The sequence below is a fragment of the Coffea eugenioides genome, chromosome 7 (assembly GCF_003713205.1).
Source record: "Coffea eugenioides isolate CCC68of chromosome 7, Ceug_1.0, whole genome shotgun sequence".
Lineage (NCBI taxonomy): Eukaryota > Viridiplantae > Streptophyta > Magnoliopsida > Gentianales > Rubiaceae > Coffea > Coffea eugenioides.
In genome coordinates, this window is record NC_040041.1 from 19,307,219 (window position 1) to 19,326,045 (window position 18,827).

Below are 18,827 nucleotides of genomic sequence, written 5' to 3' on the forward strand. Positions count from 1 at the left end.
TTTGGGTTCCCTCAAACTTCTAATTGAGTTGGCATTGGCAAGGATAATGATGGTATTGATGAAAATTATAACTATTTACAGTTTTTGTGGGTATCGAAAATGAACAGCAAGTATTATGAAACATTTATTACTGCTTTAGCATCTAGACTTGGCATCGTTTACTTGGAAACGCACTTCGGCCGAAAGTAGACAAAAGCTGATCCCTTTAGGCCCCAGGAAAGGGCCCCTAATGTATCCACAGGCCAGGCCAGGAAAATTAAAGTGTCTTGCCGACGACATTTGACCATTTTCATATCATGAGAAAGTTGTAAACCTTGAACTAATAATGTTTATACAAATTTGATCTCAGAGTGAATAGAAGATACAATAATGGAGATATCCTGCAGCAGCAGCACTAGTTGCTTCGAGTTCGCTCTAGAATATCTTCGCCGCTTGGATGATACCGGCACAGAGCACATTTATCTTGTCTGGAATCTGAAGATCGGACTGAGACTATTACAAAGCTTTGATCGGTATCTGACACTGTGGAGGAGGAGGAACCATGAAACCTGTTTGGAACAAGATGAGGAGGAGAAGGATGTTACGTCTTCCAGAATTCAAGATCTGATTATCAAGAGAATGCAAGATCTTGAATTTGTTTGCAGTGAATGCTCGGATCATTCTCGATCGCTTCATTCGACTCGTGTTGGAAGTAAGCTCATCATATTCCTGGAGGCAATCAAGTTGTTTTTCGAAACAGTTATCAACGAATCGTGCATCAACTATCTGCTGGACTGTTACTGGCTGCGAGATCCAGAGCTCGTTATTGATTTCATCGATTCTGTTTCCGAGATTCTGGAGGAAATTAAAGAACCCCATTTCAAACGCCTTGACGAGCGGCTAATGTTCTTGAAGAGTTTCATTCGCTTTGCTATGCTTCGCGGTGTCGAGGGTCAGCAATTGATAGGTCTCTTGATTCATACTGAAGAGGTGTCTATGAAGGCATTTCGCCTGGCTTCTATATCGTGGTCTGACTGTTTCAGATATATAGTGCGGCGTGACCGTTCCGGACATAATCCTCCTCCTGAAGTAAAACCTCAAATTTCACGGCTAATAAGTGAGAAGATTAATCCCACTGAGCCCCAAGTGCTAGAAACTTACATCCATGTCTTGACTGCTTCAAAGTTATCAATATCATCAGACACTTCAGCTCCGGAGAAGAGTAAGCAAACAGTAGCTGACTTTATGGATCGTCTCGTTCAGACTACTATGGAGCTACTGCAACCTTGTACTAGTACTCCAGTCCCGATTATGGATCAAATGCTCGAAATTGTTGAGGGGCTAAGACTCCTGACAATCCTTCTCAGGCATCAGGAGAAGTTCAAAGAGCTATGCCATGAAATGAAGAATCTTATTGGAGTTGTGGCCTGTGATGCAGCGGTTGTAATTTTCTCTCTTTTTGTGAATCCAATCGAAGAAGGCTTGGCCAAGGAAACCGATCTTGCTCTTTTTCATTTGCTCAAAGTGCTCAAGCTTATGAGGGCAGAATTTACACAGGTCCATCCACTAACATCAGTATCGGGATTTGGTTTTCCTAGGATCTGTGAGTTGGGCTCTATGGATTTTCTCCTAAGAAATCTACAGGAACTAGCAAGGTCTGATGAAATTAATGGTTCGAATGCTTTTCCAGTGGATAAAATCCAGACTATCCAAGAAGATTTTGAATTTTTAAGATCTTTTCTGGAGAAAATCAAGGAGCAACGCAATCAGAACGAAAAACTTCAAGCTTTCTGGAGTCATGTTATGGAGATTGCATATAAAGCAGAGTTAGTGATTGACTGGACACTTGTTGGTGATGGATGTGAATATTTTTTGGATGATGTTGCTAGAGAAATCAATGTTATGAAGATTGAGGCTCAAGAGATCTATGACAGCATAAGCTATGTTGGTGAAACCATCAAGGGAGTTACCAAGACTTTCACTCGCGTGCCATCACAAGTTGCTGTCGCCGCGTACAATGAAGAGCTGGTGCCTCTCGACGACGAGGTGAAAACTATCACTGATGGTCTTACAAGAGAAGGATCAAGGCAGTTGGATGTGGTTCCCATCGTGGGTATGCCTGGTCTTGGTAAGACCACATTAGCCAATATAGTTGACAATTCTCCATCAGTAATGTTGCATTTCAATATTCGTGCTTGGTGCACTGTTTCTCAATCATATAGCATGCACAACATGTTAGTTCAGATATTGGGTGGTATTGAATCTGGGAAACTTGAACAATATCAAAAGATGGATGAACATGATTTGGCTGTAAAGCTAAAACAAGTTTTGTTGAGAAATAAGTATCTCTTGGTTTTGGATGATTTATGGGACGCTAAGGCTTGGAATTTGTTGGAGAGATCATTGCCCGATGACGCCAATGGAAGCAGGATTCTCATCACGAGCAGATTGCAGAATTTGTCTCTGCAATTCAAACCTGATAGCAAGGTTCACCATCTCCGCCGCCTTACCGACGAAGAGAGTTGGAATTTGCTACAGAAAAAGCTATTTGGCAAAAAAGGTTGTCCTCCAAGATTAAGTGGAGTTGCTTCTCAAATAGCAAAATCTTGTAGGGGCTTACCTCTCACAGTTGTCCTTGTTGCTGGAATTCTTGCTAATACTGCAGAAGACTGCTGGAAAGAAGTTACAAAGAGTCTAACTTCTAGTATTGTTCTTGATGATGAATACTGCATGAAGACACTTGAGCTGAGTTACACTCATTTACCGGATGATTTGAAGCCGTGCATTCTTTACTTTGGTGCATTTCAAGAAGACAAAAACGTTCCCGTCCGAAGGTTGTTTTGGCTCTGGATCTCTGAAGGATTTGTACGAAAGACCGAAGGAATGAGATTAGAGGATGTGGCAGATGACTACTTGAAGGATCTGGTTGATAGAAGTTTAGTTATAGTTTCCGAACAAAGAATTAAGGGTGGTGCCAAAGCCTGCCGAGTTCATGATTTGGTACACGAGTTTTGTGTGAAAAAAGCCCAAGAAGAAAACTTTCTACATATTTTGCATAGTCAGAATGATTGTTTTATTCTTACTAGCCCAAGCAACCCCCTTCGAGTTTGTGATCGAAGTGCTAGGAATTTGATGATTCGGGAGTCAATGCTAGAATTTCCCAATGCCCGCAGTTTGTTATCGTTTAAGGAGGATGATTTGGGGTTTTGGTTACCTAAACTTCTAAGAGTGTTGGATTTGGGGAAATTGGTGTTTGTTGAATATTTTCCGATGGAAGTACTTCTGCTTGCTCACTTGAGATACTTGGCTCTTCGTCTTTACTTGATAGATTCTATCCCAGCTGCAATAGCAGACCTCTCAAGGTTACAAACTTTTCTGGTACGAGGAGAATATGTCTCTGATTTATTGTTACCCAAGACTATCTGGAACATGAAGACATTGAGGCATCTATGGACTACAAATCCCGAAGTTGGTTTTATTTTTCCTGTTGAAAATCTTGAAGTATCCTCAGGTTTAGATCGTTTAGACAGTTTAAGCCTTGCCATTGACCCCTCCTCTCAAAGCTTGCAAAAGATACTGACAAAGTTACCAAACATCCGCAGGCTAAGATGTAAGAAGACGGCATCAAGAGAAGAACCTACCAGAGTTGGCGACGGGATTCTCATGTTTGACTGTTTGAATCAACTAGAATCACTTACTCTGCGTTACTTTGATAGGTACAGATTTAAATTCCCTTTGAATTTGAAGAAGTTGACACTCCGAATAACTAAACAGCCATGGAGTGAAATTTCAACAATTGGAAAGTTGCCCAAACTTGAAGTGCTTAAATTACTCGATGGCTCCTTCGTTGGGGAAGAATGGGAAATGAAAGAAGAGGAGTTCCCTAAGCTCCGAGTCTTGAAATTGTCAAGGTTGTGGGGCTTTCGCAGCTGGACTGCATCTTCTGATAATTTTCCCCGTCTTGAGAAATTGATTGTGCACAATTGTTGGATGTTGGAAGAGGTGCCTTCTTGTTTAGGGGAATGTCCGACTCTTGAAATGATTGAGGTGAGTGGGTGTCGCAAGTCTGTTGTAAATTCAGTGAAGCAAATTCAACAAGAACAGATAGATATGGGAAATGAGATTCTAAAGATCTTAATTGAAGATTGCATTGATACATGGAGTTCCAGCGAAGACGAAGAAGGATGGTAAATCCCTCACAAGAAGTCTAATTCAAGTTTCTTGAAAGCAATTTCTGGAGAATCCCCCTTTTTTGTTGTTGACTAGATGCAGCTAGCCATAAAATGTCAATTCTTTTTTTCAATTCTGCTACAGATTGATATGATGCTTATAGTTAGCTAAGCACAAGTTTATACGCACGCAAGATACACTTTTCCTTCTTTGTATTTCGGTCAGAGTAGTACAGAAACTTTTTAATTGCTTCTCTTTTTCCTCAACAAAGAACCATACACTCAATTAATTAATATGTTGAAGCATCCCTTTTGTTTTATTGCAACAAATATTAAGAAGACACAAGAAAAAAAGGGAAAAGAAACTTGGTTATGTTGCTTTTTACCTTTGGAACTATTGTATATAAAAGAAGTTACATATTAAGTGGGAAGGAGTGCTTAAATTAGGGGCTTGAGCTCCTCTCCATTTTCTACAATGTACATCTGGTGGATTAATTCAACCTAAAAAGATGATGTCCAAATCCCCCTTAAATTAGTAGGTGGTCGTCTTCCTGCATGCTCAAGTCAAGTCCCTTAAATTAGTTCTTTCTGTTTTCTTCTTTTTATTATTCTTGTTGTGTAATATTATATTTGTTGCACCTTGGTCCCTAGGGTGAAAAGACATACATCTTTTCATTATTTTTAAGTTCGTTGTTGGCACAAGAAGACAATTGATCCGTTTGGATAGTCTAATTTGGCGAAAAAAATTTGTAAATATCATCCTATTTACATCATAAACACAATTTTCAACAACTTTTTTTTTAATCTTATATATATCACATCACAAAAAATGTTATATAATATTTGAAATAATTTTTTTTCCAAATGATCTCTTATCCAAACACACTCATTAATATATTCAAATAGCGGAGCCTTTTTTTTTCCCATTTACCTTTTCTAAAGCCAACATCTTTACTAATCAAAGTATATTTTTAGGCAAAACTACTTTGTGCATTCCAACTTATCTTTTTTCGTTCATGATTTTTTTCATCTACGTTTTGGTGAAAATAATTACATTTTTATACTCCATTTTACTGAAATTTTTTATCACATAACAACAGAGAAAAATTTGAGCACGTGCATTGGAAAAAGAAGATATTACAGAAGCAACTTTTAGAAGATTACATAAAATAGGGACATTCAGTAATGTAATTATTGTTGTTTCTCGGATATAATTTTCTAAGGTGATATTTGAAAAAGGGTAAAAAGAACGAGTGATATTAAAGAAAAAAACAGGTGCAACTTTTTCAAAATTCATACAAAGAATAAACAAAAAAAATCACTTTACATCCTGAATGCATCATTACCACTTAATTCAATCTCTGAAGTTCAGTAGAACCATGAGCATTTTGGGATCCATGTGCATGAATTTCACTTGTGATGAGGCTTCCACATCTGATATTAACTTTGGCGACTTGATCTTCTTTGTGCACTTCCTTTGCTGGAGGGGGTTTCTGGAGAATTAAGCAAATACGGAAAACAGGGAGAATCAATAAAACCATAGAAGGGGGATGAAAACTACAACTGAATGCTTGAATCTAATTCCTACTGACTGTTTTTAGGCCTATTTCTACAGATTGGTAAAACCATATAATGCAATCAAAAACTTTTGGATTAAAGAAAAAATAAAGATAGAAAAGATGAAAAATGGTATTGATTAATTTTTTTTATTTGTCGATGTGTCTTGATTGCTAAACTGAAAGCATTATATGGAAAGAAATTGGAAACGAATGGAATTTTAAGGGAGAAGGGGTCACTTGGTTAGTAAGATATATTAAGGATAGTAATTAATACAAATTCAATAACTTAAAAAGAGTTAACCACTTGGTTGGTCTAGTAGTCAGGAAGAACTTTTAAAATCTCTTCAGAAAAAATAAAAAGAATTCAAAATAGTTGTGGTTGTAATGACAGAAAACAAATTGATCCACTGGAGGGTGGGATTGGTTGGGTGGTACAGGGGAAAGTAATGTAAGTCATAGGTCTTGGGTTCGAGACCTCTCACTTACCAAAAAAAAAAAAAAAATCCACTGATGATATATTCAATTAAAACTATCTTAACAACTTCTAATTGATTGGTTAGCATGATATTCTTAAAAAGCCAACCTTGAATTAAGACTATAATTTAAGGTTAATATAGTAAATTCACAATAAAGGTTAAAAAAGTCATTTTACACAAACTCCTACACTACACTACTGTTATACGAGGTGCAAATGAAAACTAAAGAAACAGGCAAACGTTAGAAGTTAGAACATGACAACTCGAGGGATCAAATTAGCAATTGTACTTTTACCCCCAAGAAATTAACCCAAGAGAGAATGTAAATAGTAAAAACATATTTTTACTGTTCACTTTACCATTTACCTTTTTGTTCTACTCTTATAAACTAAAGCCCTTAACCTTAAATAGAGCTGTAAACGAGTCAAATCGAATCAAGTATTTTATGTTTGAACTCTGTTCGTTAAGCGATTCAAACAACGTTCGTGTTCGTTCGTTAATTTTCGAACTTCAAACTTGTGTTCGTGTTCGGTTAGTTAAGCAAAGTTCATGTTCGAGTTCGGCTCGTTTAACATAAACAAGCCATTTGTGAACATGCTCGAAATGCCGAATCCAAATTATTTTAAGCCTTAAATATGCCATACAAATCATTAATCATTCTAAAAAATAATTAAAGCACTAAGTGATTAAATTCTATTATTCATTAACTATATAACTAACATTAACATAAAAATAACAAATAAAACCCTCCAAATATAAAAGTTTAGTCATAAAATTAATCCTAAAATTTATCATATGATAATTATGTCTATATTCGCGAACGTTCATTAAAACTCGCAAACATATTAGTGTTCGCGAATGTTCGTTAAAACTCGCAAAGATGCTGGTGTTCGCTCGATTATTAATCGAACAAAAAAATTCGTTCGAACTCGGTTCATTTTAGGTTTCGAACGAGTCTTTCACGAACACGATAATACCGAAACGAACTCGAGTTACTGAACAGTTGGTTTCGTTTAACAGCTCTAACCTTAAACCTCTCTTCTCAAACTCCATTGCCTAATTTCTGGTAAGTTGCCTTTCTATATCTTGGTTTACTTACTTTTTATGCATATTTGTGGCTCATCTTTGTCAATTTTTTTTCTTTTGTCTTTCTGGTTTTTTAGGCAGAAATTTAAAATCTTGTTGTGGGTATAATAGAATTGGAGGGAGAAATTTTGAATTTGTTTGCTAAAATTGATGACAAAAGTTGGTTTGTCTAGGATTTGCCTTTAGCTGAACAAAACCTTAGCATTGCTTATGGTGGGAAATTTATCAATTTTGTTGGCTCTTTTCTTGGGATGTGTTTTTTTCGATTTTAAGGTTCTTTTTTTTTGGGAAAATTAAAGGTGTAAGTTCATTTCTTTTCTCGCTGAGTAATTTGGATTTGATTATGTGAGATAACTAAGATGGGAAAGGAAACAAAATTCACCTATGTGAAGTTCTGACTTCCGTGCAGTATTTAGTAAATGATGCTTTCGGAATTATGCTTGTGGGAATTGGTTTTTTTATTTCTACAGGTTTTATTTTTTTTTTATCTTGTTTTGTTCTGAAGGATTTTGGTGTGTAATTTATCAGATTACCCAATTTAATTAACGACCCGTTAATGATGTTTCAAAATACCCCTCTTTTGTCGGTCAATTAGGAATCATGTTCGATTTTCTTGGTGGCGCCGCAGCAGCGCTCCTTAATTGAAAGTGAAAAATAGGTTTAGGTATTAAATTGGACAAAATTAAAAGATAGGGACCAAATGGACACTAGCAAAAAAGGTTAGGGACTAAATTAGCGATTTTCCTTTTTTTTTTGGCCTGTTTTTTCCTGGCCTGATCTTCAGATGACTTGTGTTTCCTCTCGGGCCACAGTTTCTCTCGGCTCTTGCTTGTCAATCGTTTTTAGCAGACTGACAGCTACCGAGATTACAGTCCCATCAGCCGGTATCTTGCACGCGGCAGTAGCACCCCTGCGGACAGTAGGTAAGATTAAATTCATGTCCCAAATTCTGCCCCAGCTTAATTTTTAACCCAGTCAGTTCTTAATTGTGGCCTAAATTCAAAATTTTGATGGAGTCGCTAGTAAGTTTACTGAGATAATTTTCTTTAATTTATTCTTAGTTCCCTCCGTGTTGTTTGTGAGAAATTTATTTGCTTTTTTTCTTTATATGCTTAGGGGAACGAAGATTGTTATATTTGGCAATCTATGATGGAAGAACTGCAGCAGAGGGTGTCAAAAGGAGGAAGGAATGGAAGAAAAGGAGTTCTAAAAAATCCAAAAACAAGAAAAATGTGAGAACTTTAGGGCCTGGTTCAGAAGATGGGAGGGTTAAGAAAATGGATAAAAAGATGAAAAAGTTTCTTCAGAAAAAGGCTAGAAGCTATAATTCAGATGATGATGAGGTGGAAGAAGAAGACTGGAATTTGAAGGGGGGAGAAGAGCAGTCAGGAGTAGTGAAAAATGAGGTAAAAGGTGGGTTTGAGTCGAAATTTTCGGATAGTGAGGAAGAAGGAGAAGAGAATGGTGAAGAGAAAATTGAGGTTTCGGAGGATGAAGATGGTGAAATTCAGCCAGGAGTAATGAGATTTTCAGAGGGTTGTAAGGCTTTTAGGTTGGCATTCAAGAAGATTACCAAGAAAACTGCTTCAACCGATCATGATGTACTGGTGAGTATGCTTAACAAATTCTTGACTTCTGCTATTGATCATGTTTGGAGATTATTTTTGTAACTGTGATTGAATTTGATTAGGGGCGCTTCTTCTTTTTGGTAGGGTCCTGTGTTATCAGCACATAAAAAACTTGTTGCCGAGAAGCTAGCTGAAGAAGAAGCAGAGAGAAAGGTTAAGGGTGAGGCAAAGAAGGAAAAACACCTGGTATATTGATGAATTTGTTTAGTTATTTTGTTATTTTCATTGTTGCCGTTTTGATAAAAAAAAAAAAAAATTTGTTATTTTCATGTTTAGGTTCAAGTAGCGGAATTTAGAAAATGTAATTTCATTGAGTTTTACATGAGTGAAGTTTAGCCTTAATGGTCAAATTAGTGCAAATTTTGCCTTTTCCATTATAATTAGTTCTCACGTGATTTGGTTTTCTTTGCATCAAAAGGTTGGAGAGAAGGGGCATGTGAAGGCTGCTAATTATTTGGATTCACATGAAAAGCATCTCATTGGAGTTGCTACTAGAGGAGGTATTCCTGACTTTATTGATAATGGAATAATTGTTCTGCAAGGAAAATAAAGGTCTATTTTTTAACTGATGAAGCTTCTGTGTTTCACGTGTCTTGCTGTGCTTTCCAGTGGTCATAATTATTTAATGCTGTAAGTGGCTTCTCCAAACCTATTATTTTCAGATTTTGTTTCCAACTAAATATGACTGGTAGTTTCTTTTTATTCTAGTTTTTGTGGTTTATGTAGATGAACTTTGTGGTACTTAAATGATTATTTATATGGCATACAGGTCAATAAGGCACAACACTCACAGAGAGGACTGAATCCCTCAAGGTTGAAAGATGAAAATGGTAGGACTGAATCAATTCAACATTTCAAACTTTGATGTATTATTTTTTAACAACAAGGTCCTTGCTTCAAGTACATGGTATTTATTCCTATTATCTTTTCCCTTAGCTTCTGTTCTCACAACAATCTAATTTTGAAGCCAAATATTTTTCTTTGACTTGATATTCATCAATACCTTCTCTTTTACTTTTTGAATTTGTATTCAGACTTTGAGGCTTTAGTTACTTGGTTCGAAATGTCTATCAAAAGCTTTCTCTTGCTCCAAAAAATGCATTATAATGGGGATCCTCAACCAAGAAATTAACATAACTTCCTTATTTACAGTCACTAGAACGTATATGTGCTGGGTTTGAGATTTTCTAGTATTACTGCTGCTTGTATCACAGTAGACAACCTGAGGTAATCAATTATAATTAATTTTGTACACAGGTTCGTGTTAGTCAGTTGCTCTCTTTAAGATGAATTCCTCTGTCCCTTTCAGTGTGTGGTTAGAAGAGTGCTAACAATATTAGGGAGCAAAACTTCCTTCCCAGGAGGATTATGGTGCTTCATTACTAATTCACGCCTTCAATCCTTACTCTGTTTTTTATCCTTAAGTTGTATGGGGTGCAATTTCAAGCTGGTTTAATTTTAGAATGTTTTCACCTCGAAATTTTAATGGCGAATTGCTCTGGATCATGCCATGATCCCTGAATTGTTAAGCAGTAGTCATGAACTTGTCTGATGACATGTTACTTCATGAATTTCTTTCTGCATGAGTTTTTTGGAGTTTCATCTTGGGATGCGGATGGAATTTGTGCAAAGCGTCATCATTGTATAAAAGAATTTCGTTTAAGATATAAAACCACAATTAACAAGGATAATTGATAGTTAACCTTCTATTGCCAGTGAAATAATGTACCTTGTTTTTTCATTTCACAATGTAGTAGTTATTACAGAATGTGTTGCTATGGAACTTTATCTTCGGTTGGATATTGACAGTAGTAGCAAAGGGTTGTTTGTGTTAAAGTTTTATGCTATGCTAAGAACTAAATATAGGAGTGTGAGATTGTGTGTCAAATTTATCTCCAATCAAATAAAAAGAAATTGAGACTTTTACTGGAGAAAGCTATAGGTGACGAATCTCAGCATTTGATGCTTTTCTGAGCAGTTAATTTAGGCTATAACTGGTTGTCTATTCTTTTTTTTCATTTTTGGTGATCAGTGATATCCTGGTTTACATATTGACCATTGATGTCTGCAAATATAAGAAACCATTATTAAGATGATGCTGGTTAAATCCCATTAGATAAGTTGGATAACAACAGGTTGCAGTCAAAAGGTAAGGAATTACATGAAATTAGGATGAAAGATTTGGTTTTGATCAGATTCCAGTCCATAGTTAAGACTTAAGACGTATATGCAGATTCTTAGCCAGCTGTTGTAATTGGGAATCCTCAAGAGGATGAAGCTTCAAATCATTGAGAACTGATACAGGTTTTCTATTAGATTAGATTACAGATGAGAGAGTTTTAGATAAGTAGAAAGCATGTGAAGAAAAACGATAATTAGTCAAATGCTTTAGGACTTTAGTAATTTAAAATAAAAAGAAATAATAAGCTATTTAGATTAAAATTCCATTTAGTGGTCAGGCTTAAAAGTTTTCTTGTTGAGCTACGTAAATCAGTTTAATTTTGTTCTTTATCATAAATTGCATCTCCTTTGACAACATCTTCTTTGGTGGAAATATTTTTGATGGCGGAGATTCTTCTGATGGTACAAAGTCTACGTAAAACTCGAATTGCATGGACAAGTGTCATACGAGCCAAGGGAGTGGATGGAAGTTTACTGAGATCTGGACCGGAAGGAAGGAATTGAATTACATGAGGATGTTAGCCATTAGGATTAGAAGATACAGATTACTTTTTTTAAGTTCTTCTCTAGAGATATAACTTACCTATTTAATTTCTTAGAGCCTTCAGATGTAGTTAACACTAATCAGTTTTAAATACTATAACTTGTTTTTGTCTAAGAACTTGATGATTTGCAAAGAACAGCCCAATTCAAGGTTTTCTCTTGGTTTTCCTAAACCTGTGTGTGATCATGAAGACTATGTACTTGCCCACTTCTACTTGCCTTATAATACAAGTCTTCTGAACTAGTATTAGTTGCAGATCATTGTGCCTAAATTGGAAAGCAGCAAATTTCCATAGTTGGAACTTGAGATGTCATATGAAGATACTTTGTAGTTTAAATATGATGTTGGTCTCTTTTTATCTAGCTTGTAGTGCATGGGATAACCAGAGAACTGTGTGTGTGTGTGTGTGAGAGAGAGAGAGAGAGTATATTTATCGAGCTTCAAAATTACAAATGTTCACTCTGCCGAAACTTGCTCTCACACTGCCTCCTCTGTAATATTAGGCAGAGCTACTACTTCAAGTGGTTGTATTGCAACTGAAAAGTGTGGTCTTCTGATTAGTCATTTTTCAATCAGTTTTAGAAAGAAACAAGTAGGTTTTTGATTGTCTAGTTAAGGGGATTTATTTGTAATTCTCCCTGAGCTGCAAAAGTACATTGACATGATATTTCAACTCAAATTTAAGCTAATACATGTCCTTTATGCTGTGATTATGAAATGGTGACCTCATGTCAACCTTTATTAGGAATTGTTTTAGCATGAAAGTTAGGAAATGATAATTTCATTTCAGCTGGGAGGTGGTGATCTCCATCTCATTTGTGCACTTAAATAGTAATCATAATGTACATCTCACTGCTTGTGGCCTTCAAAGCATACATGAATTTGGCTGGTAAAGCACATAGTTGCATCTATTGAGTATCCCTTTGGGAGCTGAGGTTATAATCATTTTGATTAGTTTTAATTTGCCTTTCTTGGCTGTCGGGAGTTTCTTGGCTGGTAAAGTACATAGTTGCATCGATTAGGTTTAATTTGCCTTTCTTTTTAATCTGTGCACCAACGTTAAGTGCTTTCACTCTTGAGCAACTTTATACAATTTCTCATTTTTTTTAACATCGAGTGATATGGATATTTTTGCTGTTATCTTAAACCTGCAGTAATTAAGAAGCGGAGGAAAGAGGCTTTTTTCTCAGTCTTGGGCTGGACCCCTTCCCAAAAAACCGGGAGCATAGAAAAGGTCAATCTCTACATGTTTGTTCCTAGTCGTGGTGTTTGAACTAAATTGCTTTCTGTTTCTACCTTTTTTTTTCTTTGTGCATGACATATTTTGGATTTCATCAATTTTTTTGCCCTTTTAAATTCTTAATAAGGCAGTCAATTAATTTGCTATACTATGTGTAGATTGGTGCATCTGCTGGCACTGGTTCTGTTGATGCTCCTGCATGGGCGCCATTGCGTGATAATTACATGTTAACAAACTCTAAGTTGAAGGACTGGGATAAGATGCCAGTGAGAATCCCTCGAAATCATTCCTTTTTCTGGAGTGTTAGATAGCCATTCTGTAACGCAACATCCCATCTCATTTGCTTGTCGAAATTCTGCCTTTCTTGCCGATGCAGGGCACAGCTGCTGTAGATGACTTTGGGTTGCGACCAGATGTAGATAGTTCATCTGATGATGAGTAATAAATGTCAGGATAAATTACAGTCAACTTGCAATGCTTGGATGCAGCCAACTGGATGGAGCTGGAGATGATCTAAACAGAAGCAAGAAGTTGAGACTCGTCCTCTTCATTCCAAAAGCCAATGCCTATTCTTATCATCAGAGATGCGACATCATAGAGAGATTCTAGCCTTGATTTGAACAGTTCCATACTCCATTTTCAAGACTCGGACAGGGGTTTAAAGAGTACCAGCTCAATGATAATTCAATTTTCACCAAAACAAAAAAAAAAGAAAAGAAAAAGAAAAGGTAGCTTCAATGAACCATTTCATCAGAATCCCCATCTGTCTCACATGACTATCTTAGGATCATCATTGTATCCACCTGTGAATAGTCTCATCGCCCACAAACATCGTGTTAGAAACAATATCATAATTACATAGGACTTCATTGTGTAATGTCCAATATAACTCAATTAAAAGGAAAAGGAAAAATCGTTTAAAATGTCTTTTGTATTTTATGAAATGACTTTTTTTATTCCTCACTTTTAAAAGTGTAATTTTACATCTCTTATGAATTTACATTGATCCATTTGATCTCTATCTAGGTTTCTAATTAGTTTTTAGGTGGAATATACTCTGTATCTTGCTCGTGATTATTTTTAGGGGTAAAATTGTCAAATTATATTTCACATAATCCAATTCATAGTCTCTGACATTTTATAAAATGAATTTTTTCGTTCTTCACATTTTACAAAAATAAAATTTTCCATTCTTCACATTTTATACAATGAATTCTTTTCATTCTTCATTGATCATGTGTATGCATAATTTTTTTTTAAAACTCATGTATATGTCTATGTGATTTCACCTACAACTACAATTAGCTTGTTCAGATAAAATTAAATAGAGATATATTACATGTTATTCATACTGTTTAGGTGAAATCAAATAGATATATACATGAATTTTGAAAAAAAGAAAAAATTATTTGTACACATGATCAATGAAAGATGAAAAAATTTATTTTGTCAAATGTAAGGGACAAAAAAAATTCATCTTATAAATTGTGAGGGACTATAAATCGGATTATGTGAAATGTGATTTGACATTTTTATCCCAAAAAATGATCACGTATAAGGCTCGTGATAAATTCCAGTCAAGAATAAGTCAAAAACCTAAGTAGAAACCAAATTTTATATATGTAAATTTATAAGGGATATAAAATTACATTTTTAAAAATAAGGTAAGGAAAAAGTCATTTTACAATATGTGAGAGACATTCTAAGCAATTTCCCAAAGAAAAATTCACAAAACACCTCTCAACCATCATTATCTAGTACAAAAAATTGCTCCATGGTTAAGCATGAAGTTTCTACAAAAGCACAAGACCAAAAGAAATCAACTTTAATTGTAGTTTGTATTAGGATTTTTTTTTACACGGAAAATGTAGTGTGATAATTATTTACCAATTTTTATGTTTTCTAGATCAGCTGAATTTCTTTTAAATTAACGTGTTTTACAAAGCCAATCTTATGTCAAAAGTATAGATTTTGAGAATTTGATTGCAAGTACACAATCAAATTGAAGAAATTATTTCTAGAATTAACTTTTTATGAACTAACAGTATAGTAATTTTTTTATATTTGCAAATTTTTATATATGTCATATGTGCATGATTTAAATTTTATATTTAAATTCATATTATACGGCATGATTTTAACCTATTAGTGTAAAAATAAAATTTGTATACTAACAGTGTATAAAAAAAGTTATCCTTATCTCTAAAAGTTTAATTGGTATATTTATATGGGTCGGGTACCCATGCTCGCCAATTCTCAAATTTATGATATGTTTGCATACATGCAATATCTACTTCTAACCTCGATCCATTGATATTAGATACTGAAAGTGGATTTCATATTTGTTTAAATATGTAAGAATTAAAGAAAAGTAGGTGGTACCAAAACTCTAAGCTCCACTCACTTGAACCCAATGCAATAAGAACATATGAAATCATAATGAAATGACAGTATTAAGCTTGAAGAGGCACTCGAAATTCGAGAAGCAGTTGAAAGCAAACTGTCTTTTAAATAGAGAAATGTTATTTGCATTATTTCATAAAGGCTCGTGATTGGGTAACTTCCTTTACTACTTTCTATGAATTTTGCATGTTTTATTTTCATTTATTTCAAATTTTGTGATATGTAATTTATGTGTTTTATTATAAATGAACTCTTTTGGATCTTAAGACTCGTGACCTGGCAATCAATTTACTGAGTAGGAAAATATTGAGATTAATAACTTAACCATTCTTTGTCTTTATTAATCTCCCGAGCCAAAGTTTCTTGCTTCCAACAAGATCAAGATTCACCTTATTAACAGCTCTAGGTTAGTAAAATGACTTGAAAAAAAAAATCAAAAGATTATTAGTGTTTAAGCACGAAATTGTTTTGGTGACTCTATACACCTAGAATGCAAAGTTGAGGGGACATTTTGAGGTTTTTGATAGGCTTTTTCCTATGGTATCTTAAATATTGCATCAAAAGTCCCATTTAAGACTTTTTTCTTTTTTTATTTCTATTTATTCATTAGTTTCTTCCTTTTATATTTTATTTTATGACAGGATAGAGCTCATGTAGAAAGTATTAATTGATTTCTTGAAGCAAGAATTGGGTTAATACAAATTAATAAATTGGAATAACTTCGTGACTATACATTCGATATAGAAATAGAATGAAATTTTGTTGGGGCTAAATCAAACTTTTTTGGCCCAATGTGTTTTTGTCCACAGGACGCCAGGAGGAAATTCCAGTAACTGGTATGTTGTTGCCATTTTGAAAGGATTAAGGACTGAAGAAATGTATAAAGTCTAAACCCAATGATGGGTAAGGATCCCAGAAAAGCACCATCTTAATTGTCTCAATAACTAAGCCCCACTTAGGATCTAAAGATAAGAAACAAAATTTTAAAGGAGACGAATAAGGGGGTAAAGACCATCTGAATTTTGTAAATGAAACAAAACCAAAATTACAAAATCCATTTTTATCTTATTTGAATGACTTTCCTGCATGACAATTGATGAGTTTTGATCAATTGAAACTAGATGTGTCAAAATCGGTAACTTGGATGGATTTGGATTGGTTAAAATAAGTAATGGATATAAGTGAGAATCCATTTATGCCCATTTAATTATATGAGTATAAATGTGTATGTTAAAAAATGAATTGGGTAACCCAATTACCCATTTATAACCATTTATTTTAATTTTTTTATAAACTCATTTGAATTCATTTTTGCAAGCTAAGTTATCAATTTATATCACCCTTTACACCCGTCATTAGTTTTAAATATTTTATCAATTTATATCAACCTTTACACCTATAATTAGTTTTAAATATTTACTTATAATGCTCAATAAGAGTGGGAGAAGACTATTCTAAATGGATTAATTAGATTTGATAGGTTACCCAATAATACCCATATGCAAAAACTTAAGATACACATACCCATCTCTACTCATGAACGGACATAGATAAATTTAACTAAATAGATTTGTTTGCCACCTATACCATTTAGCAATCATATAATGATGAACAATGGCTTTAGCAGCAAAAATGTAAGGTGCTCTGCATACACCTTGTGGCACTCATAAAGCATGCAATACCTTCTCAAGATCCACGATCCACTTCTATCTTCAGGAATTTTAAATGGCCAAGGCGGACCCGTGGCAATGCCACTTACTGCTTCAAAAGCAATCATATTTCACCGAACAAATTATCCGCATAGTACTTTTTAAATAATTAAAATTTGGCTACCCAATTACCTGGATCTATCAATGGGAAAGTAGCCAGGCAAAACCAGCGGGTTGTCAGCTAGAGTTCGTTCATGAGCTAATAGAGGGAGGGGGGTGCAAGACAGATCACTTGCAGCTCTGGTTTAATGCAGATGATGTGGAGCACATAACTAGCATTCCTCTTAGCCTTTATGACAGGAAAGACAGATTATATTGGAAGCATAGCAAGTCTGGGGTTTATACAGTTAAAACAGGTTATGTGGTTGCAAAGGGGGGAAGGGACACCATGAACCGCAGGTCAACACCTGACTCTGAGACTAGCTGGGAAATTAGGAAGCATACGGTGTGGAAAAGATTGTGGAGTTTAAATATTAAGATGAAACTGAAGCACTTTTTATGGAGGTGTTTGCAAAATGGGCTGGCTACTAGTGAAGAACTCTATCAGAGAGTTGGAAAGGGAAGCAATCTTTGTCATTGCTGTGGAGAGGCTACTGAAACCATTGAACACATGTTCATTTTTTGCCCAAAAGCTCGAGTGGTTTGGAGGCTAGCTCCTGTGAGATGGGAAGGGATAGTTGAGCTGCAAGGCAACATATGGAGATGGTGGGATGCTGTGATGGAATCAGCAAAGGTGGTGCAAGGAGTGGATCGTGTCAAGCTCACAGCGAATATTCTTTGGCAGCTCTGGAAAGCGAGGAACAAGATGGTATTCCAGATGGAGAGTGTGGATGCAAAAATGATAATCGACAAAGCTCAGCAGGAGTGGATCGAATATGACGCGACAAATGACACAGACTCCCGACCAACTGCATCATCAGAGAGGGAAAGACTGGTTCAGCATGCTTGGGAGCCACCCAAGGAGGGAGTCATGAGGATTAATACGGATGCAGCAATCTCAGCTAAAATGGTCAGGACCGGACTAGGGGTAGTTGCAAGGAACTGGCGTGGGGAACTAGTGAAAGCTCGAGGAATCGGTGGAAGGAGAAGAGGGGAAGCCGCCACAGAGGAATCATTAGCGATCAAAAGTGCGCTGGAAATGGTTCAAGTTGCAGGTTGGACAAATATAGAAGTCCAGTCTAACTGCAAAAATGTAGTGAGCTCTATTAATGCGGGTAATGTTCAGTATTGTAAGATACAAACAATCCTAGAAGACATTGAGACCCTAAAGAATAGCTTTGACAGCTGCCTAGTCTCTTTTGGCCCCAGAATTGCGAATGGCTGTAGTCATGCAATGGCTCAATTTGCAGCCAAGTCAATTAGAAACATTGATTGGGAAACCTCATTCCCAACGTGGCTAGCAGACTTAGCTAGGAAAGATATGGGAGTAGTTACCCTTTTTGTAATTAACTCTTGTTTTTTCAAGTGTTAATATCTATAAAATGTTATCGTTTGTTAAAAAAAAAATAATTAATAAAATATTTTTATCCATTGAACTATTAAATATGTAAATTTTAACCATTCCATCTAATTTCACCGTTAACTTTAACAGACCTAAAAAATCACATAATTTGTGAGATATACTATTAATAGTTAAATTTGACATAGTTAACGGTAAAATCGAGCAGAATGATCCAAAATTTATACATTTAATAGTTCAATGGGTAAAAGCATTCTATTAATGGTTGAGCGGCTAAAACTCTTAGTAACTACCCAGATACTTTGCTCTACTTCACCGTCTAAGTTAGGTCCTTATTTGGTGTGTACATTCGCGAAGCACTCAACCTTTATTGGAGTGATGCCTTCTCTATCCA

The 18,827-nt window shown here is 35.4% G+C and overlaps 2 protein-coding genes across 2 annotated transcripts; both read left to right on the forward strand.

Moving 5' to 3' along the window:
• Positions 1-369: 369 nt before the first annotated feature.
• Positions 370-4,170, forward strand: LOC113777083 (putative late blight resistance protein homolog R1A-3). Its single transcript, XM_027322128.1, has one exon. It carries the CDS (start codon positions 370-372, stop codon positions 4,168-4,170), a length of 3,801 nt encoding a protein of 1,266 aa, XP_027177929.1.
• Positions 4,171-8,053: 3,883 nt separating this feature from the next.
• LOC113777084 lies at positions 8,054-13,791 on the forward strand. The gene is made up of 9 exons (XM_027322129.1): positions 8,054-8,192; positions 8,386-8,876; positions 8,982-9,083; positions 9,316-9,397; positions 9,507-9,527; positions 9,667-9,727; positions 12,777-12,856; positions 13,021-13,128; positions 13,239-13,791. Exons 1-5 carry the CDS (start codon positions 8,054-8,056, stop codon positions 9,521-9,523), a joined length of 831 nt encoding a protein of 276 aa, XP_027177930.1. The 3' UTR covers positions 9,524-9,527; positions 9,667-9,727; positions 12,777-12,856; positions 13,021-13,128; positions 13,239-13,791.
• The last annotated feature ends 5,036 nt before the right edge of the window (positions 13,792-18,827 follow it).